We start from the raw sequence: 27,463 nt of genomic DNA, 5'->3' as shown, positions 1-27,463 counted from the left end.
CCTGCATGGAGACTTCAGGAATACCATCACATTCAGATGCAGAAAGGTTTTTCATTGCTGTTTCCATAACAATTGTGTTTTACCTGAACCTGTTGGGCCACTCTTCGTCTAGCCCAGGGGTCAGCAACCTTTACCACTGAAAGAGCCACTTGGACCTGTTTCCCACAGAAAAGAAAACACTGGGAGCCGCAAAACCCGTTTTGACATTTAAAATGAAATAACACTGCATACAACGTTTTGTTTTGCCTTTATGCTATGTATAAACAAACTATAATGTGTTGCATTTATGAAATTGATGAACTCCTGCAGAGAAAACGAAATTACATTTCTGCATGCAACAAAAACATTTTGAACTCCGAAAAAAAGACGTTGGGTTGAAGGTTACTTTTAAGTAAAATACTCAACGTCTATTTGAGTCCTTCTTGTATTTATGAAAAACGCCAAACTTAAATTTGCCGCCAGCAGCAAACCTGAAAAATAAAAGGACTATTTCACTGAACAATGAAAACATATGAATATACAAAATAATAGGCAATTAAAATATTTATCATACTTGTTCAGGTTGACTCACACCTGACAATGCAGTCGTATTCAGTAGGGATGGATCGATGCTTAGGGGAGTGACCGGGAAGGATAATGTGTTTTTTTCCTCTCTGAACTCAGAGAAGCGTTTCCCAAACGATGTTTGCATTGCGATGATTGCAGAATGTAAATACTCCGAATTTATCATGTCGTGACCTTGTTTAAACTTTCTCAAATTGGGGAAGTGAGACAATGTGCCTTTCTGTAAATCTCTGGCAAGCAATGTCAACTTGCGCTCGAATGCCAAAACATCCTCCAACATGTGCAGGGCTGTACGTCCTTTCCCCTGAAGAGCTGTGTTCAGCGTGTTCAGGTGCGCTGTCATGTCTACCATGAAGTGTAGCTTTTCCAGCCACTCTGGCTGTTCCAGCTCAGGAAAGGTGAGCCCTTTGCTGCCCAGGAAAGTTTTCACTTCTTCCAGACACGCGACAAAGCGTTTCAGCACCTCCCCTCTGGACAGCCAGCGATAAAAACACGTTGTAGCGGTTGCTACACGCAGTCAGTAAACTGCAGTCAAAGATAGCTTCATTCGAACTAAACAGCCTTGCTTTTAAGCCTCCCTCAACCCGCCCCCCATGGGCGCGGATGCTGCAAAAGACACGTACTCACAAACCCCCGTAGGCTATCTCCCTTAGCCTGAACGCTGGCTAATTGTGAGCCGGTTTGGATGTGTCAGGAAATGGGTCGCCACAACGTCTTATTTAGATTGTACAAGATCACCATAATCTTCAAATTTAGATTTACATTTCAAAAACTAACAAACTAACATAAAATACATTTTAATTAAATACTGACCATGTAGCGGTGTGCTACACGCAGCGCTAAAATTACGACACGGAGTCGGTAACTGCAGTCGAAGGAAAAAACTTTATTCGAAATCTTCAGCCTCACTTTTAAGCCTCCCTCAACCTGCCCCCCATGGCGCAGAGGCTCCAAAGCTCTGTGCTCGCAAACCCCCATAGGCTATCTAATTGTGAGTCGGTTCGGATGTGCCAGGAAAAGGGTCGCCACAACCAATTATTTCCCAAAGCAACAGGGAGCCGCAGCACAGACGTAAAAGAGCCACATGTGGCTCCGGAGCCGCGGGTTGCCGACCCCCGGTCTAGCCTGTACTGTGTGACCTGTTTGGCATGGGTGACCCTACTAAGAGCCAAAGGATGAAGCCCTGAGTCCATAACGTAGCTCTCCTGGTCATTGAGGCACACAGGCCCTCAAGCCCTATGACAGGGTTGTGGTCCTCTTAGAGGAAAGTATTATCTAAATGCAGATATCTTTCTCCCCAAGTTACATCCGGTACTAGAGGAGTGAGAGGGGGGAAGTTTGAAGGCACTGTGCAGGGTAAGTTTTTTTTTACTCAGTGATACGTGTCTGCAGAGGGCTGCAAGGGATGATGATGGAGGAGGTATTAGACATGTCAATGTGCAGGTAATGGAGGGATGTGGATTGTGTATGGGCAGCACAGACATTGTGTGCTGTACTGCTCTGTGTTTTAAGGGATCTAGGTGTTCAGCAGGAAGGCTGAGCAAGTGGGGATGAAGGGAAAGGGCTTGTATACCTTCATTGCAAGAAGGCTGGCGTTTAGAAATGTTGCTATTGCGCCAGGTACTGGTAAGGCCATGCATGGAGTTCTGTACATAGTTTGGATCCCTTTTTTTCCATAAAGAATATCCCACCCCACACAAAATGCTGGAGGAACCCAGCAGGTCATGTCACATCTATTTTAAAAATGAAAGTACAGTTCGGGCCAAGACCCTTCATCGAGGTGTTCTTGTGCGGTTCTGATGAATGGAGTGGAGTGGACAAGGCTGACAAACTGAATTAATATTGTTCACCATTCTTCACTGTGGAAAATACTAGTCAGAGAGCATGAGTGAGTGTAGATGCAGTGATTGGATAGTGGGACACTCAATGGGCTGAATGGCCTGATCCTGCTCTCATATCTGATGGTCTGTTTGTAGCGAATATTGTGAAACATGCATCCTTTGTTCAAATCTGAAATCATTCCTCTTAAGCAAGTTATGTTATCCAACTTTCCCTCTCCGGTGTGCAGCCTAAATTTCCCTATTGGTTGTTGTCGAGCACGACACACAAAGCTTTTGTCTGATCCCAGTTGAGATCCGAAATGGAAACATCTCCTCCTCACTGGCAATCAACACCAGCACACCAAGAACGCATGTCTCACCTGCTGCTCAACCGTAGTGTCTACAGCCATAACAGTGCCAATGTCATCTATAAATCTTACTGATGACACAACTGTTGTTGGCAGATGGTGACAAGATGGATCGGCTGGGTGAGTGGTGTTGCACTCAGCATAGTAAGACCGGGAATTGATTGTGGACTTCAGGAAGGGAAGTTGAGGGGAAACACACACCAGTCATCATCGAGGCATGAGTATTTTCAGGTTCCTGGTTGTCAACATCTCTGGGGCCCAGCACTTCGATGCATTTACAAAGATGGGTATATTCCATTCGGAGTTTGAGGTGGTTTGGTATGTCTGCGGGTGTACTATGGAGAGCTTTCTAAATTGTTGCCTCACTCTGTGGTATGGAGGGGCCACTGCACAGGACTGGAAAAAGCTGAAGCAGGTCGTAAACTGAGCTGGCTCCATCATGGGCATCTTTGAAAGGTGACGCTTCAGAAAGTTGGCGTCCATCGTTAAGGAAGCAACCCATGACTCAATGTGCTCTGGTCTTAATACTGTCGTCAGAAAGGAGGTACAGGAGCCTGAAGACAAACACTCAGGGTTTTAGGAAGAGCTTCTTCCCTCTGCCATCAGATTTCTGAATGGACCATGAACACTACCTCAGTATTTTTACTCTTTTTTTGCATTACTTATTACATTTAATTTTTTTTTTGTGTATTTTCAGTGACCTCCTGTAACTGGTACCTGTTGCTAACTGGATGTTGTTTTTGTTTTTCTCACTCATTGACCCACAGGCTGACATAGTAGCACAGTAGCAGTGACTGGGCTAATTTCCTTCTGTCTGTAAGGAGTTTGTACATTCTCTCCATGACTGTGTGGGTTTCCTCTAGGTGCTCTGGTTTTCTCCCACATTCCAAAGGCTTGCAGGTTCGTCGGTTAATCCGTCATTGTAAATTGCCCTGTGAGTAGGCTGGGGTTAAATTGGGGGATTGTAGGGTGGCGTGACTCAAAGAGTTGGAAGTTACACTCCATCTCAATAAAAATTTTTGAAAAGCTCTAGAGACTTGTTTATCAGCAGCTTCTGAGATACTCAAGCCACCCTGTCTGGCACCAATGATCATTCCACGGTCAGTCAGAGTTCTTCCTCATTCCGATGTTTGGTCTGAACCTCGAACTTGTTTACATGCTTTTCAGCATTGAGTCGCTGTCACATGATCAGCTGATGAGGTAGTGGCAAAAATGAGCAGGTGTACCTAATAAAGTGGCCACCGAGTGTATGTTTCTTGTAATTTATAGTTTTTTTGAGATGCGGTGTTTTGCTGCTACAAAGCAACAGATTTCGCAACACGTCAGTGATATGAAACCAGAATCAAGTGCAGTGTCACTGGTGTATGTTGTGAAATGTGTTGTCTTTGCAGTAATGGTACCACGCAAGACATAATAATAGGGGGAAAAAGAACTGAATTAGTGCGTATGCGTGAGTGTGTATGTGAATATATATATTATATAAAAAATCTATATCTATCCCCCGGGCTACCGGTCCCGTTCCCCTCCCCTCCCCCGGTCCCCCGGGCTACCGGTCCCATTCCCCTCCCCTCCCCCGGTCCCGTTCCCCTCCCCTCCCCCGGTCCCGCGGGCTACCGGATTCCCTCCCCTCCCCCGGTCCCGCGGGCTACCGGATTCCCTCCCCTCCCCTCCCCTCCCCCGGTCCCGCGGGCTACCGGATTCCCTCCCCTCCCCTGGTCCCGTTCCCTTCCCCTCCCCTCCCCTCCCCTCCCCTCCCCTCCCCTCCCCCGGTCCCGTTCCCCTCCCCTTCCCCGGTCCCCCGGGCTACCGGGTCTGTTCCCCTCCCCTCCCCTGGGCTACTGGGTCTGTTCCCCTCCCCTTCCCCAGTCCTGCGGGCTACCGGGTCCGTTCCCCTTCCCTTCCCGGTCCCGCGGGCTACCGGGTCCCCTCCCCGGTTTGGTGAGTGTGTTCGAGGCACTACGTTTGTACACAGGCACGAACAAAGCCATCGAAGGGGAAAGCCGGCCCGAGAGGACCCTGTTTTTGTGTTGTCTATTACGACAGAGGTGGCTGGTATTTCTTGCATGCAGGCTCTGTTATTTATGGTTTAAATTTAGTGCTGAGCTCCTATTATCGAGCTGGCTTGCAGTAACAACACAAGTCACACTTGTATTTTGTGGTCAGTGATCCAAAGCTGTTTCCCTCTCGTGGTCTGTGAGGTCATCAATTTCTCCAATTAATTGCAGCCTGTTGCCCTGCAGACACACATAACCCTTGCAAGAAGTCGGCATTTTGATGTGGGTGAGGCAGCAACTTGTAATTGAGTTTTTAAAAAAGAAGTTACGTGCGAGTGAAATCATCTTGAGTTTGGAAACTTTATATATATTTTTTTAAAAATCCCTGCTGTCAGTGCAGATTATGAAACCAGGGATAGGGGTTAATTTTGGCTGTTTTCACCATTTGGTGGGAGATCAGAGGCCAGAGACAGGGATTGTTTTCTTTGGAGCCGGAGATAGTTAAAAAGAGACTTAATGTAAATAGTTATGGTAGTAATGAGTAACTTCTATCCCTTACCACCCGGTGAGGATGCTGCTGTGTGATCTGGACCGCACAGCGCAAAAGGGCAGAGGAAGCAGATTCAATGGTAACACGAGAGGGAGCAGACGCTGGAAGAACACAGCCGGTCAGGCAGCCTCTGTGGAAGGAAGCAGATAATCAACATCTGGGGTCTGGAAAATAAAGGGGGGGGGCGGAGATAGCCTGTGTGTGTATAAATTTCAAAAAAAAATGGGGTAAGGGGTGGCAAGAGCTGATATTGATATTGCTTTATTGTTGTCACATATACAAAAATTTGGGTGGCAGGGTGGAGATACATCTCTACCAAAGGCGATGCAAGGCGCTCCTTCCCTCCGCTAGCCTGCAGGTCACCCTTGGGCAAGATGTAGCACCTGATTAACCCCTGATCAGGGTCACATGAAGCCATGGGAGCAGGTGGTGGATGGTCGTATGAGCAGCCGGTGCAGATCACAAGTCCTGGTTATGTGACCTCCGACACCAGGCAGACAATCTCTGGAGAGTATTGATAATGACTGGGGTCACCCGTCTTGTAAAGGCACTGCCCAGAAGAGGCCAATGGAAAACAGCTTTTGTTTAAAAAAAATTGGTGAAAAACAATCGTCCATGAGTCCATGATCACCTAAGTCATACAACACGGCACGTGATAATGATATGCCAAGATAGAGTGAAAAGCTTCTCTTGCGTACTGTTTGTACAGATCAACTCATTCCACAGCACAGCGAGGAAGTTTGAGGTAACACAACAACTGTGCGGAATAACGTGTAAAAGCTGCAGGGGAAATGCAGTGGAGGTAAATGATAAATAACAGTGTGAAAGAGGCAGTCCTTGAGCCTGGTGGTAACTTTATCTCCTTCCTGCACTCCAACGCATCGGTATCTGAGGTACAGCCAATGCAAGTAGCAGTGGGAGGTAGCAGATGATAGGTGGATCGAGGTGAGAGGGGGATGAAAGGCCGGGGCAGAGTGGGAATGATCTAAAAATATAGAACTTTACAGCATGAAAAAGGCCCTCTGGCCCAGAACATTGTGCTGACCTTTAACCTACTCGAAGATTGATCTAACCCTTCCCTCCTACATAGCCCTTCATTTTACCGTCATCCATGCGTCTTTCTAAGAGTTTCTAAATGTCTCTAATGTATCTACTTCCATACACCTACCATTCTGTGTTTTTAAAAAAAATTGACATCCTCCCCCCATAATTTGCTCCAATCTCATTAAAATTATGCCCCCATGTATTAGCCATTTCCACCCTGAAATCAAGATGTCTCTGGCTAACAATGTGATCTATGCCTCTCATCATCATCTACACCTCTACAATGGTATCATGTCACCTCTCATCCTCCTCTCCAAAGAGAAAAGCCACAGCTCACTCAACTTACCCTCATGAAACATGCTCTGTAACCCAGGCAGCATTCTGGTACATCTCTGCTGCACCCTCTCTGAAGCTTCCACATCCTATCTGTAATGAGGCGACCAGAATTGAAAACAATATTCAGCTGGTCTTAGAGTTTTATGGAGCTGCATCATTACCTCACGGTTCTTGAACTCATTCCCCAGCATCCATCATAATGGACCCCACCACCCAGGACATGCTCTCTTCTCGCTACTGCCATCAGGAAGAAGGTACAGGGGTCACAGAACTCACACCAAGTTCAGGAACAGTTATTAACTCTCAACCAACAGGCTTTTGAACCAAGGGAATAATTTCACTCAACATCACTTGTCCCATCTTTGAAATGTTCTCACAACCAATAGACTCACTTTCAAAGACTCTTCATTTCATGTTCTCAATATTTATTGCCTGCTTATCCATCTATCCATCCATTGCTTTTGTATTCTGCATTCTAGTTAAACGCCAGTTGGGCTGTCTTTCATTGATTCTGTTATAGTTATTATTCTATAGATTCATTGAGTATGTCCACAAGAAAATGAACCTCAAGGGTGTATATGGTGACATATGTACTTTGAAGTTTTTATTGAAGGCCAACACACCACACACCTTCTTAACTACGCTATTGATTTATGTGGCAATGTTGAGAGATCTATAGACAGGATCCCTCTGTTACTCCACGCTGATAAGCCTGTATTCCCATTGGCCACAATCTGGAGGAGAGTTTCAGTGGTAGCAATTTTAAATATTTGAGGGCTGCAGAGAAGATGCAGGAGGATAAAAGGGAATGGATAGTTGTTTTAATAGTGAGACCGGCAATGTTAAACCTTTGTGGGGACAGTGCAGACTAGTATTCTATCAGTACGCTTGAGGAATTTCAAACAGACCAAACCCGACCTCTACCCGTCATGTGCGAGGAACCATAAATTTAAATTCCCTTTTCCCCCTCTCACCTTATCTCCTTGTCTGCCCATCACCTCCCTCTCCGCCCCCCCCACCTTTTTCTTTCTTCAACGGCCTTTGTCTCTCACCAATCAACATCCGAGCTGTTTACTTCATCCCTTCCCCCGCTAGGTTTCGGCTATCACCTGGTGGATCTCTCTCACCTTCCCCCGCCCCCCCCCCCCCCAACCTTTTAAATCTACTCTAGTCCCACCGGAGGGTTTCAGCCTGAAACGTCGACTCGGTGCATGCATGGGAGTAAAGAGTGGAGCTTGTTTTGTTGTTGTTGCTATGGCACTTATGTTCTGTGTTGTTTTGCCGAGCATTGTGTTGATGTCCTTGAAGCTGTGGAGGCTAGTGGCCATGATGGAGCTGGTTGAGTTTATAAACCCCCGCAGCTTTTTCCAGTCCTGTGCAGTCGTCGTCATTATGTGCCGCGTCATAATTCATGGGCTAACATGGTCTTTGACCATGATTGTTCTTGGCAATTGTTTTCTACAGAAGTGGTTTGCCATTGCCTTCTTCTGGACAGTGTCTTTATAAGATGGGTGACCCCAGCCATTATCAATACTCTTCAGAGATTGTCTGCCTGGTGTCAGTGATCACATAACCAGGACTTGTGATCTGCACCGGCTGCTCATACGACCATCCACCACCTGCTCCCGTGGCTTCACGTGACCCCGATCATGGGGCTAATCAGGTGCTACATCTTGCCCGAGGGTGACCTGCAGGCTAGCGGAGGGAAGGAGCACCTTACACCTCCTTTGGTAGAGACGTATCTGCAGCGGCCCCTCTATACTAGATACTGATACAATCATTAGAATGCTCTCCACAGTATATCTGTAGAAATTAGTAGGTTAATTAGTCACCTGGGTGTAATTGGGTGGTCGAGCTCACTGGGCTGGAAGGCCCTATTACTGTGCTACATCTCTTAAATAAATTTAACATGATGGTTGTTAGTTTAACGTAGTTTGTTAGTACATTCCTTATTCATTTCTATGTGTTTTTTTTTGCTGAAATGTGGTTATTTCTGACATTCTCAGGGAAATCACACCTGGCGATTGTACAGAAGGTGAACAGTGAAGGTGAGGGAGATCCCTTCTACGAGGTGCTGGGACTCGTCACGCTAGAGGACGTCATTGAAGAAATCATCAAATCGGAGATTCTTGATGAATCAGATTTGTACAGTGAGTTACTTTGACGCTGGGGGTATTGAGAATGTATCAATGGGAGGAAGGTAGACAGCTCTTCACACACATTCTGACATTTCCCTTGTCCTCACCTACCAACCTACCAGCCTCTGCATTCAGCACACAATTCCCAAAACTTCTGCCACTTCCAGTGGGACCCCACTACCAAGCGCATCTTTCCCTCTCCCACCCACACCCCCACCCCCACCCACACCCACTCTTTCCACTTTCCACAGGGATCACTCCCCGCACGACTCCCTTGTCCACTGGTCCCTCCCCACTGATCTTTGGGGTTCTCACATTTAACCGTCATTCATTCTTTGGAGCACTTCTGTTTTCGTGGATGTTTTGCAAAGAAAAAGCATTTCAGGATATATATTGTTTCCACTTCTCTGACATTAAATTGGACCTTTGAATCTTTACAGATGGCTGTGGAGGCCAGGTCATTGGGTATATGTAAAATAGAGTTTGGTGAATTCATGATTAATCAAGGCATCAAAGTTACAGGGAGAAGGAAGGATTGAGAGGGATAGTTAATAGCTATAATGGAGCAGACTAGATGGGCTGAGTGGTCTAATTCTGCTCTTATGTCCTATGGTCTTTGTGTGGAATAGAGTTGTGAGAGACTGAACACGAGTCTGGATCAGCAGACAATTTTCTGGAGGAACAACAGCATCTATAGGTAGGGAAGGAGCTGTCAACTATTTGGATTGAAACCCTGCATTAGGACTGGTGGGGAGGAGGAGTGGTGAGGCAGGGCCAGTAGGTGATTGGTGGAATGAGGAGGTGTGAAACAGGGCCTGTAGGTGATTGGTGGAATGAGGAGGTGTGAGACAGAGCTGGTAGGTGTTTCACTAACACGAGAAATCTGCAGATGCTGGAAATCCAAACTGGCCCACAAACAATGCTGGAGGAACTCAGCAGGTCAGGCAACATCAGTGGAAAATAGTAAACAGTTGGTTTAGGGCTGAGATCTGAAGAAGGGATTAGGGGGACCAATGATAGATGAAGGACGATGGATGTAGGATGTGGAATAGTTAGGAGCAGGTATGTTTGAAACAATTTCTGTGTCTTTTTCAGCTGACAATCGAAGTAAAAAGAAAGCTGTTCATTATGGCAAGAAAAGGGACTACTCTGCCTTCAAGCCAGATGTTAATGAGGTGCAGATTAAGGTCTCCCCTCAGCTGCTGCTCGCTGCTCATCGTTTCTTGTCCACAGGTAAGAGGTTGCTCCTTCGTGCCAAGGTTCTGCTTTTCGGTTATTGTGCAGTCAAGTGTGAATGAACCCGCCTTTCTTTTTCCTGACAAGCTCTCTCTCATTCTCGGATGACTGTTCCTGTTGTGGCTCACTGGTGCCAGTTTGGGGTCCTAAGGCCCAAAATGGCTATACCCAGCCGAGAGTGCCATCACCTTTCACCACTGTGTTCCTTCTGGTGGAAGTTCTTACACCGTGCTGTTGGAGAGGGATTTATAGGATTTAGATGAAGGGCTGATCAGCGTCCTAGTTGCTATTGTCTACAGCGTGGTGGGGAGACGTGCAGGGGCTGGTATTTCTATTTACCTATTTCCCTGGGCTGGTAGACACTGGGTCTGAGAGATGCAGATGGTGTTATCTAAGTGAGTATCTGTAGTGCATAGTGCAGGTGGCATGCACTGCGTCAGTAGTCTGCTGATAGCTTAGGATGGTATCTGAGATCTCTGATTCATCTTTCCCTTCTCCCAGTTCCTCTGCCTTTGTCTGATGATCAGAGTAGGTGTGGCGTAATAGTGTAACGCTACACAGTGCCTGGGATCAGTGTCACCTTCTTGTCAGTTTGAAATGATCTGGCCATTCTCCTCTGACCTCTCCCATTAACAAGCCTTTTTTTGCCACCATTCTCTCTAAACCATAGAGACAGTTGTGCTTGAAAATCCCAGGAGATCAGCAGTTTCTGAGATACTCAGACCACCCTGTCTGGCACCAACAATCATTCCTCTGTCAAAGTCCTACTATAGGAAACATCCTCTCCACATCCACTCTATCTGTGTCCTCTGGTCCTAGACTCCCCCACTACAGGAAACATCCTCTCCACATCCACTCTATCTGTGTCCTCTGGTCCTAGACTCCCCCACTACAGGAAACATCCTCTCCACATCCACTCTATCTGTGTCCTCTGGTCCAGACTCCCCCACTACAGGAAACATCCTCTCCACGTCCACTCTATCTGTGTCCTCTGGTCCTAGACTCCCCCACTACAGGAAACATCTTCTCCACATCCAGTCTATCTGTGTCCTCTGGTCCTAGACTCCCCCACTACAGGAAACATCCTCTCCACATCCACCCTATCTGTGTCCTCTGGTCCAGACTCCCCCACTACAGGAAACATCCTCTCCACATCCACCCTATCTGTGTCCTCTGGTCCAGACTCCCCCACTACAGGAAACATCCTCTCCACATCCACTCTATCTGTGTCCTCTGGTCCAGACTCCCCCACTACAGGAAACATCCTCTCCACATCCACTCTATCTGTGTCCTCTGGTCCAGACTCCCCCACTATAGGAAACATCCTCTCCACATCCACTCTATCAAAGCCTTTCAACTTATGGTAGGTTTCAATAAGATCCCCCCTCATTCTTCTAAGTTCCAGTGAACACAGGCCCAAATCTATCAAATGCTTCTCATAGGATAACCCTTTCTTTCTTGGAGCCACTCTTGTGATGCTCCTCTGAACTCTCTCCAATGTCAGCGCATCACTTCTTAGAGAAGGAGCCCAAAATTGCCCACAATGTAAGGCAGTGCCTCACCACTTCCTTATAAACCCTCGGCATTACATCCTTGCTTATATATTTGGACCACTGAGTGGATATCAGGGAGGTGGGAGCCAGACTCCTGCTAGGAATGACTTCATTTCCAGTGTCAGCCGTTCAGCCGCTGGCTCTGAAAAAGCTCATTGTGCTGGGTGGCGCTGTGTTGGTTAGACAGACTGGTTCAGAGAACTCAGTCAGCCGCAAGTCAAGACTTAATTACAGGGATCCAGGTAATTACACATCTCGTCTGTCTCTCGCTGTGGGAAAAAATAGCACGATCCTTGGCGAGTGACTTAGCTTGTAGCTTCCATCATTTGAAGATTTTGTTAAAAACAAGTTGGCCCTTTTTCGTATGCTGTCACGTTTCCCTTGAGCTGTATGTTTGCGGACACCAGAGTGACATTTTGAGAATAGTGCAAGTTGGTGAAATTCGCCAATGACACCAGTGTTGGCAGAATCCCATATGGTGACTAGGAGTGACGATTGGTCAACTTAACAGAATCCCAGATCGTGACAGTTGATCAACTGGTTGAGAGGTATTACGACAATAACAACCTCACACTCTATGTCGGTAAGACCAAGCAATTGATTGTGGGCTTCAGGAAGGGGAGGTCAAGAGATCACACACCAGTCCTCATCGAGAGATCAGCAGTGGGAAGAGTGAGCGGTTTCAAGTTCCTGGGTATCAATATGTCTGCTTACCTCTCCTGGATCAAACATATTGATGCAGTTGCAAAGAAGGCTGGACAGTGGTGTTATTTCATTTAGAGTCTGAGGAGATTTGATATGGTCACCAAAAATTGGCAAATTTCTACAGAAGTACCGTGGAGAGCATTGTGACTGGTTGCATCACCATCTGGATTGGAAAAAATTTGCGCAGGGTTGTAAACTCAGCCAGCTCCATCATGGGCACTAGCATCCCCAGCATTGAGGAAATCTTTAAAAGGCAATGCCTCAAAAAGGTAGCACCCATCATTAAGGACCACCCACCACACAGGACGTACCCTCTTCTCCCTCTCCCTTCGCTTTTTCCATTCCCTTTTCTGGCTCACCTCTTGCCCCTTTTCTCTTTACCTGCCTATCACCTTCCTCTGGTGCCCCTCCTCCTTCCTTCTACGGTCCACTCTCCTCTCCTATCAAATTACTCCTTCAACTCTTTACTTCTTCCACCTATTCCCTCCCAGCTTCTCACTTCATTCCCCCCTCCCACCCACCCATCTTCTCCCTCACCTATCACCCGCCCACTTGTATTCTTCCCTTACTGCCACCTTCCTGCTTCTGCCCACTTCCTTTCCAGTCCTGATGAAGTGTCTGGGACCGAAATGTTGACGACTGATTCCCCTCCATAGATGCTGCCTAACTCGCTGAGCTCCTGCAGCGTTCTGTGCATGTTACTCTGCTAGGGGCTCACAGGCGTTTCTGCTGCAGAATCCACTTCCTCTCCAAAAGCTGGAAGTTGTGTGGGGATGGAGGTTTTGCTATCACCAAGTTCCCATGCAGAGCCTGGCATGTGAATTGCTATGTGATTGCTGCTGTACTGAGTATAAACTGGGACATTATCAGCTGGTGAGCCTGACATCGGTTGTGGGTATTCCAAGGGACTGGATATGCACAATAAGTATTTGGATTGATGAGGCTAATCAACATGGTTCTGTGTGTGTGTTAGATCATATCTGACCTAGAGCTTTTCAGGGAGGTCAAAGAGTCTGTTTATTCGTCAGAGGTACTTTGAAACACACAGTGAAATCTGTAATTTTGTGTTAATTCAAATCGAGGATGTGATGTGTGCAATCCGCAAGTCTTGCCATGCTTCTGGAGCTGGCAAAGCATGCCCTCAACTTACTAACCCTAACCATATATCTTTGGAATGTGGGAGGAAACCCGCACAGTCATGGGGGGGACTGTCAGGAATCGAACCTCAACTTGTGATTACTGTCACTGAATCGATTGCTCTGACCGCCTAACCACTATGCTACCGAGTTGCAAGGTCACCAAGAAGGTTGATGAAGGAAAGGCATTGGACATTGTTTACATGGAGCACTCTGTCAAAGGTGAAAGTCGCTCGGCATTCACGATGACGTGGCTAGTTGGATTCGGTATTGGCTTAACAGTGGAAGACAGTGGTGGTAGATGGTTGCCTCTCTGGCTGGAGGCTTGTGACTAGTGGAGTGCCCAAGGAATCAGTGCTGGGTCTGTTGTTGTTCATCGTCTCTAATAATTTAGATGATGAAGTGGTAAACTGGATCTGCAGGTTGGCAGATGACATCAAGATTGTTGGTGTAGCAGACGCTTGGTAAGACTATCAAAGCTTGCAGTGGGACCTGACAATCTGGAAAAGCAGATTAAAAAATGGCAGATGGAACTTAATGCAGATAAGTGTGGGGCATTGCACTTTGGGAGAACAAACCAGGTGGAACTTGCAGTAAATGGTGTACAGGTTTCCCCCCTACCTGAAGGTAGAGCATGCCTGTGAGACCGTTCGTAAGCTGAAATGGTGTAAGGCAAAGAAGCAATTACCATAATTATTATGGGAAAATTTTTTGAGCATTCCCAGACCCAAAAAATAAACTACCAAATCATACCAAATAGCACATAAAACCTAAAATAACACTAACATATAGTAAAAGCAGGAATGATCTGATAAATACACAGCTATATAAAGTAGAAATAATGTATGTACAGTGTAGTTTCATTTGCCAGAATCGGGAAGATTGAGCCAAAACCGATTTGTAGAAAGAAATCCTTCGAAAGGTTTCACGGTTACGGTAGTCTTCCTTGGGGTAAACACAAGTTTAAAGCGGGCATCTTTTTTTGTAAAAACGAAAATCCTCGTTCAGTTAGTGAAAACAGGTACTAATGTAGATCTTTAACAAATGATTTAAAATTGAGGGGTATAGGTAGAGTAAATACATGCAGGCTTTTTTCCCCCTGAGATCGGGTGAGCCTAGAACTCGAGGTCATAGGTTAAGAATGAAAGGGGAAGTATTTAGGGGGAATCTGAGGGGGGATGTCACTCAGAGGGTGGTTAGAGTGTGGAGTGAATGCATACTCAATTGTAAATGAAGCCCCCTCACCAAGCCTGTATGGAAACTTGGCTCATTGCTGGCCTTGCTAACAGTCGCGGGAGTCTGGTGAGGAGGCGACCTTTCATAAAAAATAGGTGTCGTGTTTGCTTGAAATGACCTGGAGACACAGACAATTCTTCGAGAAGTTTAAACCTTTATTTGCAAACAAAGGCTGAGGCAATCAATGAACTTGTCACCGAAAGCCCACCGAGCTCCGGTGTACGGCATTCTTTATAGTAATTTCTTATCTCAGTTACATTTCGGTTTCATCAGCATACCCAATCAATTTTTAATTGCATATCATCTATATATTAACTAATCAATCGCTCTTGCCTAGCCCACGGTGCGCCATCATTATTTTTCACCCGTTCGCATTGGAGCCCCATTGCTGGCCAGGATTATGTTTTCCAGACAACCTCCCTCACATTACATTCCTGCTCACAGCATCCTGTCCGCCACCGTTATCTCGTACTAAACAAAGGCTGAGTGTAATACATGGGGTATATTTCAGCTAATAGTGCTGCTAGCTAAACAGGTGTTCTGTAAGTGCCACTGTATGCAGCTAAGAGAGTACAAAGTATCTAGTTAAAACAATACATAGCAAAATGTGTCTAGTAAAATAATACATATCAGTATTCAGTACCTAGAAATGATTACATAGTATAGTAAATAGCTAATACATAGTGATTATATTTCAGGTATATATAATGATTATGTCAGGTATATTTCTCAATATAGGCATCCAGGGTTGGTATGATTTGGGATTCAAGCAAACAGGAACGTTGTGATGTTCCGACTAGGTTCCATGTAAGTACTGCCCATACACAATTGTTGGTCAGCAAGAAATAACATCATACGCTGCATAAAATTATAAAAATATTTCAGCTTTATCGAACAGTTAGTAGGAATGCTGGCTTTTATGCTAATGGCATGCTGGCTTTTATAACAAGAGGAATTGAGCATAGGAGTAAAGAGGTCCTTCTGCAGCTGTACAGGGCCCTAGTGAGACCACACCTGGAGTATTGTGTGCAGTTTTGGTCTCCAAATTTGAGGAAGGACATTCTTGCTATTGAGGGAGTGCAGCGTAGGTTCACAAGGTTAATTCCCGGAATGGCGGGACTGTCATATGTTGAAAGATTGGAGCGACTGGACTTACACTGGAATTTAGAAGGATGAGAGGGGATCTGATTGAAACATATAAGATTATTAAGGGATTGGACACGCTGGAGGCAGGAAGCATGTTCCCGCTAATGGGTGAGTCCAGAACTAGAGGCCACAGTTTAAGAATAAGGGGTAGGCCATTTAGAACAGAGATGCGAAAAAACTTTTTCACCCAGAGAGTGGTGGATATGTGGAATGCTCTGCCCCAGAAGGCAGTGGAGGCCGTCTCTGGATGCATTCAAGAGAGAGTTAGATAGAGCTCTTATAGATAGCGGGGTCAAGGGATATGGGGAGAGGGCAGGAACGGGGTACTGATTGTGTACGATCAGCCATGATCACAGTGAATGGTGGTCCTGGCTAGAAGGGCTGAATGGCCTACTTCTGCACCTACTGTCTACTGTCTATTGAAAAAGTAACGGGAAACAAAAGGGCCCATTGCAGTTTAACACAGTCCAAATGTGCACATGAAGTTGGATCTCTTACTGGAGTTGTCTTTAACTCACATGCTGAACCTACAGTCTGCGTGAAAGCATGCACCGCTTCCTAGCGTCACTGAAATCCATCTCGCAGCCTGACAGGACGGCCACGGTGGTGTTACACCATTACAGTGCCAGTCGCCCGGTTCAGTTCTGCAGCTGTCTGCAAGGAGTTTGTCCCCTGTTGCTGTGACCGCCTGGGTTTCCTCCAACTCGTCCGGTTTCCTCCCACAGTCCAAAGGCGCACCCGTTAGTAGGTTAATTGGTTGGTTTGCTGGGTGGGCATGGCTGCTTGGGCCAAAACAGCCAGCTCTGTGCTGTATCTAAAAACAAATAAACCACATAATTGAGCAAACAAATAAAGAACGTGTTGGATTATAAGTTTAGCTATGATGCTGCTTATAGCTGAATAGCCACCCAGGAAGCTTTGGGGCTTGGGTGAAGATACAGACAAAGAGAACAATAACCAAATATGTTGCTGTATGAAACATTGAAGGCTGTATTGAGGAAGTATTGGTTACCTGTTGATAATTGTAGCTGAGTTGTTGATTTGGACCATTAACATAACATTTACAGGGGTACAGTGAGAAAAATTTAGTTTTTTTTTGCTATCCATACACATCATTTTATCATCAGTACATCAAGATAGCGTAACACAATAACACTGCAGAATGTAGTGTTACTGGGGGCGTGATGAAGAGAATAAGAAGGGTGTCAAAGGTTTAAGATGCAAAGTACATTTATTATCAAAGTATGTACTTTATGCAGTAAACAGCGTGGGGGCGGGGAGGGGTCTTAGGTGGTTCTGTCTTGCATTCTTTGGGGTTTCTTGTATTCTGGATGCCTGTGAAGAGTAAGAATTTCAGGTTGTATACTGTATACATTCTCTGATATTAAATTCAACCCTTGAACAATGGACAGCCACAAAACAAAGAAAACCATGGAACCCGTTCAAAGCAAATCCTCAACCCCAGAGTGCAAAAAAAAGAACAGATAGCGTAAATGGCAAAAAAAAAGCAAGAAACACGGAATACCACCAAAGTCGTCAGGAGTTCCATCCTATCACTTGCCTCAAGAGAGATGAACCCCGATACGAGTGGGTGGTTAGGCGGCGATCCTGTTCCGTCCTGGACGCACTCCAAGGCAACATACTGAAGGGTTGGACATGGGGTGCAGGGTTGTGCTGGTGAGCCTGTATACTTTGTGTACTGAGTGTTACGTACCCAGTGACCAGGCAGTACGCTGAACACACACAAAATACAGGAGGCACTCAGCAGACCAGGCAGCGTCTATGGAGAAGAGTAAGCAATGGTTTTAGCCGAGACCCTTCATCAGGCCTGGAAAAGAAGGGGAGAAGTCAGAGAAGAAGATGGGGCAGGTGATAAGTGAAACCAGGAGAGGGTGCAGTGACGAGCTGATAAGTGGATTGGTGAAAGAGATAAAGGGCTGGAGAAAGGGGAATCTGATAGGAGAGGACAGAAGGCCATGGAAGAAAACGGAGGAGGAGAAGGAGCATCAGAGGGAGGTGATTGGCAGGTAAAGAGATGCGGTGAGAGAGGGAAACGGGAATGGTGAGGGGAGGGGAGGTAACTACCGGAAAGTCAAGGAAATTGATGATCATGCCATCAGGTTGGAGGTTACTCAGATGGAATTTCAAGTGTTGCTCCTCCAGCCTGAGTTTGGCCTCATCGCCTCAGTAGAAGAGGCGATGGACTGTCATGTCGGAGTGGGAAGTAGAATTGAAATGGGCTTTTTCTGCTTTTTCTGGTGGATGGAGTGTAAGTGCGTGATGAAGCAGTCTCCGAATCTACGTTGGGTCTCACTGGAGGCCACACACTGGATACAGTAGATGACCTCAACAGGCTCTCAAGTGAAGTGACGCCTCACCTGGAAGGACTTTTTGGGGCCCTGGATGGTAGTGAGGGAGGTGTAGGGACAGGTGTGGCACTTGTTCCGCTTGCAAGGATAAGTACCGAGAGAGATGAGTGGGGAGGAGCAAATGGGCAAGGGAGTCGAGTAGGGACCAATCCCTGGGAAAAGCAGAAAGTGGGTGGGGTGGGGGGGGAGGAAGAAGTGCTTGGTGGAGGATCACACTAGAGATTGTAGAAGTTAGGGAAAATTATGTGCTGGATGCGGAAGCTAGTGAGGTAGTAGGTGAGCATGAGAGGAACCCTATCCCTGGTGGAGGGTCAGGAGGATGAATGAGGGCAGTAAGGAAAACCCCTTTCTTTGAAGGAGGAGGACATCTCATTAGATCTGGAATGAAAAGCCTCATCCTGTGAGCAGATGTGGTAGAGATGGAGGAACTGAGTGAAGATGATGGCATCTTTACAAGTGACAGGGTGGGAGGAGGTATAGTCCAGGTAGCTGTGTGAATCAGTGGGTTTATAAAGGATATCCATTGATAAATCATCTCCAGGGATGCAGAGAGTTTGGGGAAAGGGGAGGGAGGTGCCAGAAGTGGACCAGGTAAATCTGAGGGCAGGGTGGAAGTTGGGGGCACGGTTGATGAAGTGGATGAGCTCAGCATGGGTGTAGGAAGCAGCACCAATGCAGTCATCGATGTGTCGTAGGAAGATCTGGGGAGTGATGACCGGAGTCAGCTTGGAACATTCCACGTAGCTGATAAAAAGGCAGGCATATGAGTGCCCATGGCTGCACCTTTGGTTCGAAGGAAGTAGGAGGAAATCTGCTCTCAGGATGAGACTTTTCATTCCAGGTCTAATGAGACGTCCCCCTTCAGAGAAGGAGGCTTTTCTTCCTCCACTATCAATGCTACCCTCACCCATATCTCCTCCATTTCGCGCACGTCAACCTCATCCCAATCCTCCCACCACCCCTCCAGGGATAGTGTTCCTCTTGTCTTCCCCTAACATCCCACTAACCTCCGTGTCCAACATATAATTTACCATAATTTCTGCCATGTCCAACTGGATCCCATCACCAAGCACATCTTTTCCTTCCCACCCCTCTGCTTTCTGCAGGGATCACTCCCTCCTCTGCGACTCCCTTATCCTTTCATCCCTCCCAGTCCTCATCCTTGCAAATGGAACCAGTGCTACACCTCCTCACCCGCGGATAAGGAGGGCTGACTGTACTACTTCCCCTCCTCCCCCTACCTTCAGTCTTTCTTTCCCGACCTGGTGAAGGGTTTTGGCCCGAAACGTCGACTGTACTCTTTTCCCAGATGCTGCCTGGCCTGCTGAGTTCCTCCAGCATTGTGTGTGCGTTGCTTGGATTTCCGGCATCTGCAGATTTTCTCGTGTTTGTGGCAGCATGCTCAGAGGGTTTCTGGCAACTGACCTCTCCCGTTCTCCTCTGCAGAGGTCAGTCACTTCAGCACTGCACATTTCTCGGAGAAGATCCTCCTCCGTCTCCTTAAGCATCCTGACGTCATCAATGAGATTAAGTTCGACGAGGACAACAAGTATAGTCCGGACCACTATCTCTACATTCGAGGTAGACCAGTTGACTACTTCGTGCTTATTTTACAGGTAAGATTCGCTTTATACAAATTGCTCCCAATTCACGATCTGCTGTGGTTAACTTGTGTGTTCACTTGTCCTAGACAAACGATGCATTTCAGAGTTGTTTCCGTGTACATTATGTCTTGTAACTCCAAAACATTAAACTAATTCAAAGGAAAACGCGAGAGCCAAGAGATGCGAATCTTAACTCGTGTTTACTTCGAGCAAGGTATGTATGTATCACGTCATAATGTATTAAATTCAATTTTTTCATATAACCATAATGAATTATATGAACAAGAATGCTTAATCAAAACGTATTTACAAGATTACTCAAATATTGCATTACTGAATTATTAAATACACAACAAACATGTATATAGATGTACATAGATACAGGAGCAGAATTAAGTCATTTGGCCCATCAAGATTGCTCCATTCCAAAATGTCTGATCCATTTTTCCTCTCGGCCCCAGTCTCCTATCTTCTCTCATTTCTTCATACCCTGACTAATGAGAAATCTATCAACCTTTGCCATAAATATACCCAGAGGCTGGGCCTCCACACACACTTGTGGCAACGAATTCCATGGATTCACCACACTCTGGTTGAAGAAATTCCTTTAGAACAGATGACGAGGGATGTCCCTTTATTCAGAGACTGTGACCTCTGGTCCTTGACTTTTCCTTTACTGCCCTTCAGCGCATTGTGTGCAAAACTAGACAAGGAGTTGAACACCTTCCTCGACATCACCCGAGCTGGAAGCTTTTATCAGGGCTTTTAATGAGATAACTTTGTGAAACTGCAGAAGGTTGAGGAAACCCCATGTTGGGTACGGGTGCGCAATGATTCTGCATTGAATATTATTGACTATTCTCACGATCGTCGTTAAGCAATGTAATACATTGTAGCGCCTCATTTCCTAGCGTATCCGAACCGACTCACAATTAGATAGCCTACGGGGGTTTGCGAGCACAGAGCTTTGGAGCCTCTTCGCCATGGGGGGCCGGTTGACAGAGGCTTAAAAGTGAGGCTGAAGTTTTCGAATAAAGTTTTTCCTTCGACTGCAGTTACCGACTCCGTGTCGTAATGTTAGCGCTGCTTGTAGCACACCGCTACAACATGCAACATTCTATAGCTGTGGCACTGACTAGAGTGAACTCACTGCACAACGATAGTTTCATAGCGATCAACGATAAACATAGAACTTCCTTAAAAGTACATCTACCAAACGCTTGCCAATACTAGGAAAGCTTCATACTCAGATATTGTATGTTCAGGATCAAATAAAGAGAGTATGGAGATGGAGGTCTTTCTCCCATGTTTACTCCAAGTCGAAATATAAATTAACCCGTGCAGAAGTGTGTCGAACACTCAAGTACAGAAAACTTCATCTTCATATCCACTCTTTCAATAAGATCCCTGTCATACTTCTAAACTCCAGCAAGTACATTAAATGTTAACCCTTTTGTTCCCAGGATCATTCTCAATGAACCTTCTCTGGGCTCCTCTGATGCCAGCTAAAACAAGGGGCCCCAAAGTGATAATGATACTACAAGTGCAATGCCTTCTGAAGCCTCAGCTCAAGCAAACAATCGTCTTCTGGACACCAACACACACAGTGCTGGAGGAACTCAGCAGGCCAGGCAGCGTCTATGGAAATGAGTTAACAGGCGACATTTTGGGCTGAGACCCTTCCTCAGGACTGAAAAGGAAGGGGGGAGGAGTCAGACAAAAGTTGGGGGTGGAGGGGGGGAATACAAGGAGGCAGGTGATAGGTGAAGCCTGGGGAGGGGGTGAAATAAAGAGCTGGGAAGTTGACTGATCGAAGAGATAAAGGGCTGGAGAAGGGGGAATATGGCAGAGGACAAGGAAGGGAAGAGGAGAACCGGATGGAGATTCCCCCTTCAGCCCCATTGTCTCTTCCACCTATCTGATTCCCAGCTCTTTACTTCACCCCTCCTCCTCTCCCATTGTCACCCATCACCTGCCACATTGAACATTTTTCTTCTCTCTCCCTCACCTTCTTAGTCTGACTCCTTCCCCCTCCCTTTCCAGTCCTGATGAAGAGTCGCGGCCTGAAACATTGACTGTTTAATCCCCTCCATTAATGCTGCCTGACCTGCTGAGTGCCTCCAGCATTTTGTGTGTGTTACTCTGACCATAGACACTGTCTGACCTGCTGAGTTCCTCCAGCACTTTGTGTCGCTCTTAAAAACAAGCTTCTTGTTTCTTAGTCCTGCTGAACAGACTTTGTCCTGAAATATTAACTCTTCCTCTCCGCAGATGCTCCCTGCATATGCCCCACAGTTTCAATTCTTTCTTTCTTCTCTGCTTTGTTCCTTGTTTTTCATTGCTCATCTTTCAGCCCATCTCCTCTTACAGAAATTCTAGTATGAATACATGTCGTCTCACTGGTGAGACAGAGCGAACAGTGTAAGGCTGACATAATGGAACTGGGTGACTGCAGTGCTGCCTCTGGACCAGGAGACATAGGAACAGAATTAGGCCATTCAGCCCATCGATCCTGCCCTGTCATGCTTGATTTTTTTTTATCTCTCTCAGTCTCAGTCTCCTGCTTTCTACTTGTAACCTTGGATGCCCAACCTCTGTGTTAAACATTCTCAATGACTTGCGCTCCATGGCCATATGTGGCAAATGCATCTTACACATTCGCCACCCTTTGGTTAAAGAAACTCCTCCTCATCCCTGTTAAAAATGGATGTCCTTCTATCCTGAGACTGTGGCCTCTTCTCTTAGATTTCCCCATCTTCTCCATGTCCATTCTAACTAGGCCTTTCAATATACGATAGGTTTTGATGTGATATGTCTCTGAGTGCCAGCGAGTACAGAAACTTAACCCTTTCACTCCCTGGATCAACCTTGTGAACCTCCTCTGGAACCTCTCCAAGGACAATACACCCCTTGGTGCTCACAATACCCCAAACGTGGTCCTACCCCCATGCCTTATAAAGCATCGGCATTACATCCTTGCTTTTATATTCTAAATAGTCCTTGTCCCAGAAGCGTACAGGACAGCAGGGGTCACTACTGACCCGTTAGCCCAGAGCTAAGTGCTAGCTTTGAGGTCTTGATCTTCAAAGGCCTTTAGCCTCCGTTAGCTTCTTTTAAGATGTTACTTGAAGCAATCAGTTTGATTGAGATTCTGGCCAACTCCTACTCCAAGTCAAAGTTTACTTGTTTGCTCTCCTTCCATTAAAGGCATCATTTCGTGGTTGTGGTTACCACAGACTTTAATCATCCCCCCCCCCCCCCCCCATCCCCCAATGCCAGCACTTTAATTTCGGACTCATGGTGCCTAATGGCATTGGGTCAAAAGTGTACACGGTGTAGAATGAACTATGCAGTCTATGTCCCGCGTAACTCGTTGCTGCTTCACAGGGCAAAGTAGAGACGGAGGCTGGAAAGGAAGACATGAAGTTTGAGACTGGCCCTTTCTCCTACTACGGCACCATGGCTCTCGGCAGCTCGCTCGTGGGTAAGAATTTTCCCTTTTCAATGTGCTAATACTTCACCCAAAGTCGACCACCTATTGGGAATACGTATGAAGTATTAATAGTTCTGTGAGCTCATTCCATGGCTCTGAGAAAAGGCCAGTAGATGAGTAAAGTTGGTTCTCTGATGTCTCGCGAAGATGAAGAAGAATGGCCCTTAACTCGGCAGTGGAGTTATCGGGGCGCCGTCATGACGGTGTTTCCGTCGCAAGCTATTCTTGTTTTTACGAGGCCGAGTTGCGAGCTCGACGCTCAACCCGACTTGGATTCGAACTCGGGAACCTTCGCTCCGGAGTCCGGCGCTGATATTGTTGCGCCACCAAGTGGGGTCACAAAGATGAAGGATCAACTTTATTCACTGTATACATTTGCATGTGGTTGGAATTTGCTGTGGTGTTGGTCAGGGTGCAACATGCAACAAAAGAACAGTAACAGTGATACAGAATGAAGAAATGTTGAAGTTTGTTAAGTACAAATATGGAATAAAGTATTCATAAAGTGTTTCCAATGTAAACAGTATTACAAAAAGTTGCTTAAAGTGTTTACAGTGCAGTGATAAGAGGGGGTGGAGGTAGAGGGGTAACTTGGGCTGATCAGATTAACTGCCTGGGGGAAGAAGCTATTGAGACGGTGGGAAGTTTTTGTTTTAATAGCCCTGTCGCACTTTGCAGAAGGGAGCTTTCGGAAAAGGCAGTTTGCAGGGTGGGTTGTGTCCACAATGATTTTCCTGCCCACCTCTTTGTCCCGGACACACAAGGCCTGCTGTGATTGGGGACTGCAGCCAATGACCTGATGGTTCGCTGTAGTTTTTGTGCACTGAGAGGATGCTGTACCAAACCAGACAGTGATGGTTGATTTGAGGATGCGCTCTGGCCGTGTAGGATTGTGCTAAGATGTTCTGGGGAAGACGGAATTATACCAACAGCTTCAGGAAGTGTATCCTCTATTTGTTAATGAATTTTGTTAACACTCAAGCTGAGCACTGAATTGTTCAGTTGGCTCCAGTTATTTGGTGGGGTGGGGATGAATTTTGTCTCCTGCTTATTCCAGACTCCATCAGCTGTACTTTTCTCCTGAATGCCAGTGCAACGGACAAAACTGAAGATGCTGGAATTATGGGTGGGTGGGAGCAGCAAAAAATTTTCAGAGAACTCACCAGGTTGGGCCCCACCTGCGGAGGGAAAATGTTCTGGGACGACAGCCTTTCACAAGAATAAGTGAAAGTTTAAAAAACAAGCATAGTTTAAGTAGGGCGCCACAGTAGCGCGGAAAGAGCAGGGTTCAACTCCCACTGCCCTCTGTGGTGTTTGTGGCCAGGTTTCCTCCCTGGTTCCCAAGGTGCAAGGTGTGAGCGTGTTCAGCAGGCGCTGGAAGTGTAGTAACACTTGACAATCCCAGCTGGTTTGACCTTGTACAAAGGGCACCATTGCAACATACGTGCTGACAAATAAAGCCGGTCCTCTTTTCTGTCTTGCTGATTTTAGAGAATGGCGAGGGCTGGAGGGAACAAGAGATTAATTGAGATAGGATAAAAGACCGATTGGATGAGGCAGTAAGTGCAGTGCTGACTGAGGGCTGGAAGGTGTGATCTGCCTGGAGAGGATGTAGACGGTGGACATTGAATGCTTACCCTCTCTTGTTCTCAGCACTTTAATCTTGTTCTCTCTCTGTTGCTCCATCTCTGCCTCCCAGCTCCCATCTGCAGACTCCGCACGTGCAGTCTCAAAACAGCTTCCCTAATTCCTTGGTTCCAAGGTAAATCACGCATGGTCTGCACGGTTTTTATCCTCCATTCCCCTTGCCACCCTTTTTTTGTGCAAAAGGGACCTCGAGCCTCTCAGATCTACTCTAACAAGCATGTGACTCCTTTCCCTGCCTTTTGAAGCTGCCTGCTGGGTCTGGGGAGAGTGGTGTGGACTGTGGAACTTGGAATACACTTCACTCGCTCACCAGCGAGACAGGGAACCGAGTTCAAGAGCTATGAGGTAATGTAGCAACTCTACAAAGCTCTGCTCAGACCACTGTGTCCAGTTCCAGTCGCTTCATTATAGAAAGAATGTTGACACCTTGGAGAGATTCACCAGGACGCTGTCTTGATTTGAGTACGTGTCTTATGAGGATAGTTTGAGAGGCCTCGGGTTTTTCCTCTTTGGAGTGAAGGAGGATGAGAGGTGACTTGATAGAGGTGTACAAGATGATAAAGAGTGGACAACCTGTGACTTTTTCCCAGCGCGGAAATGGCTGATACCAAGGGGCATTTTTAAAATGGCTAGAGAAAAGTATAGGGGGATGTCAGAGGTCCTTTAATCCTATTTTGGAATAAATTATAAAGGGGAGTCAGAGGTAGGTTTTATACTCTTGCGTGGTGGGTGTGTGGAATACCCTGCCAGGGTAGAAGGAGATGCATTAAGGGCATTTAAGAACTGCTTAGATGCATGAAAGGGAAATGGAGGGCTGAGTGGGAGAGTGGGGCTAGATTGATTGTGGAGTAGGTTACAACACTGAGAGGCCTATACTCAGCTGTGCTGCTCTGAGATTGGGACATTTGAACTGCAGTTTGAGGCAAACGTTCAGTGGTCTATGGTGGAGGTAGATGCAGTTGTGGTTATACCTGCAGGCTATTTGGTCCAAGTCCCTCTACAGCAGGTGTTCCCAACCTGAGGTCCACAGAACCTTAGTCAAAGATGGGAGTCCCTTGCTCCAAACCTTTCCATTCCCTGCCCCTCTCCAAATGATTTTTTAAAAAAAAGTTGTTACTGTTCCTGCCTCAATCAATTCCCCTGGCAGCTTGTTCCATGCACTGACCATCCTTCGCTTTTTTAAAAAAAAAAGTTGCCCCTCATGTTCTGTTAAATCTGCCCCCACCCCTTTATCTTCAATGGTTCTATTTAACATCAGAGAATACAGTCTGAAATTCTTGTTCTTCACAGACATCCAAGAAAACAAGAGTGCCCCAAAGAATGAGTGACAGTAAACACGCTAGAACCCCAAAGCCCCCTGCACAAGCAGTGAGCCTCCCCTCCCCAAAATAAATCATCAGCAGCTTCCACCCACCAAGCAGGCAATAACAAAGTTCCCAAGAAAGACCATGATCAACCAAAAAATCCATTCACCTGACAATTTGCCATGCCATAAGACATGTTTCTCTCTCTCTGTCTCTCTCTCAATCTCACTCTCATATATAAAGGGACAGAGGTGCCCCCCCCCCCACTTTCTTAACGAGGGGAGACCAACAAACAACTCACTGATTACCGTGTAAAAGCTGTCTCACTTTTCTCCCCCACTAACAACAGCGCGCTCGTGATTTGCTGCGTACTGAGCCCCCCCCCCCCCAACAGCTGATCCGCTGTTTCTGATGTTGCGTTTTCTCCCGCATTGCTTCAAGTGGCGGCACTGGCATAGGATCGGCTCCTCCCCAGGGCCGCCGCAAAGCCCGGGACCCCAAATGTGCGCTCGTCTTCTAGGCTGCGTCCTTGGGATATCGAGAAATGGCCGGGAAGAATCGCAGTTTGAGTGTGTCGCTTCAGGTCAGGGTGTTTGACAGAATCCCCTCCCCCCTGAAAAGGAGAAAGAGACTTTAAAGGTAGAAATTAAACTGTTTCCACAGATGAGCTTGACCGAGTCGCTGTCGAGTGCCATTGTAGCTTAAACCTAGGCCCTCTAGTTCTTGATTCCCTAACCCTGGGGAACAAAAGACTGGGCCTCGTTGAATCTCAGAATAACAATCAGGCTTAATATTGCTGGCCTAGGTTGTGAGATTTGTCAACTTTATAGCAGCAGTACAAAGAAATACATGGAAATTATACTGTCCGGAAGGTTCTTTGGAAGTCAAGGAGGTGCAAATACTGTGGTTCTTGCACCACATACTCCCAGTACAGCAGGGCCAAAAACATGTCTGCTGGGAGAAAAGTTAGTAAGACTTTTTGTTTGATTCAGGTAAGTATTTAAGCACTTTTGTTATGTTGGCACAGGGATGTGTTGCGACACCTGCTGGCTGCCCCCTGCACAACCTGTGTTTTTTAATTTAATTATTAGCTGGGTGGTTTTGATTTCCGTCGTGATTCTTGTCAGTGCACCTGTCCACTCACACTGGGAGGGGGCTGGCTCTGGAGCAGTGGCTCCTGGCGGATCCAGCACCCTGGGGTGCACGTCTCCACGCAGGGA

The 27,463-nt window shown here is 46.5% G+C and overlaps 1 protein-coding gene across 1 annotated transcript in view; it reads left to right on the top strand.

The window, feature by feature from the left end:
* LOC132390701 (metal transporter CNNM4-like) overlaps window positions 1-27,463 on the top strand; it is a 59,266-nt gene that overhangs the window by 20,257 nt on the left and 11,546 nt on the right. Inside the window, exons 2-5 of the mRNA XM_059963261.1 lie at window positions 8,683-8,826; window positions 9,910-10,047; window positions 19,642-19,811; window positions 23,187-23,283. Of these exons, the coding sequence (XP_059819244.1) occupies window positions 8,683-8,826; window positions 9,910-10,047; window positions 19,642-19,811; window positions 23,187-23,283 (549 nt within the window). The remainder of the gene's footprint in view (window positions 1-8,682; window positions 8,827-9,909; window positions 10,048-19,641; window positions 19,812-23,186; window positions 23,284-27,463) is intronic.

The sequence above is a fragment of the Hypanus sabinus genome, chromosome 1, assembly GCF_030144855.1.
Source record: "Hypanus sabinus isolate sHypSab1 chromosome 1, sHypSab1.hap1, whole genome shotgun sequence".
Taxonomy (NCBI): Eukaryota; Metazoa; Chordata; class Chondrichthyes; order Myliobatiformes; family Dasyatidae; genus Hypanus; species Hypanus sabinus.
This window is presented reverse-complemented; position numbering and strand designations above follow the sequence as displayed.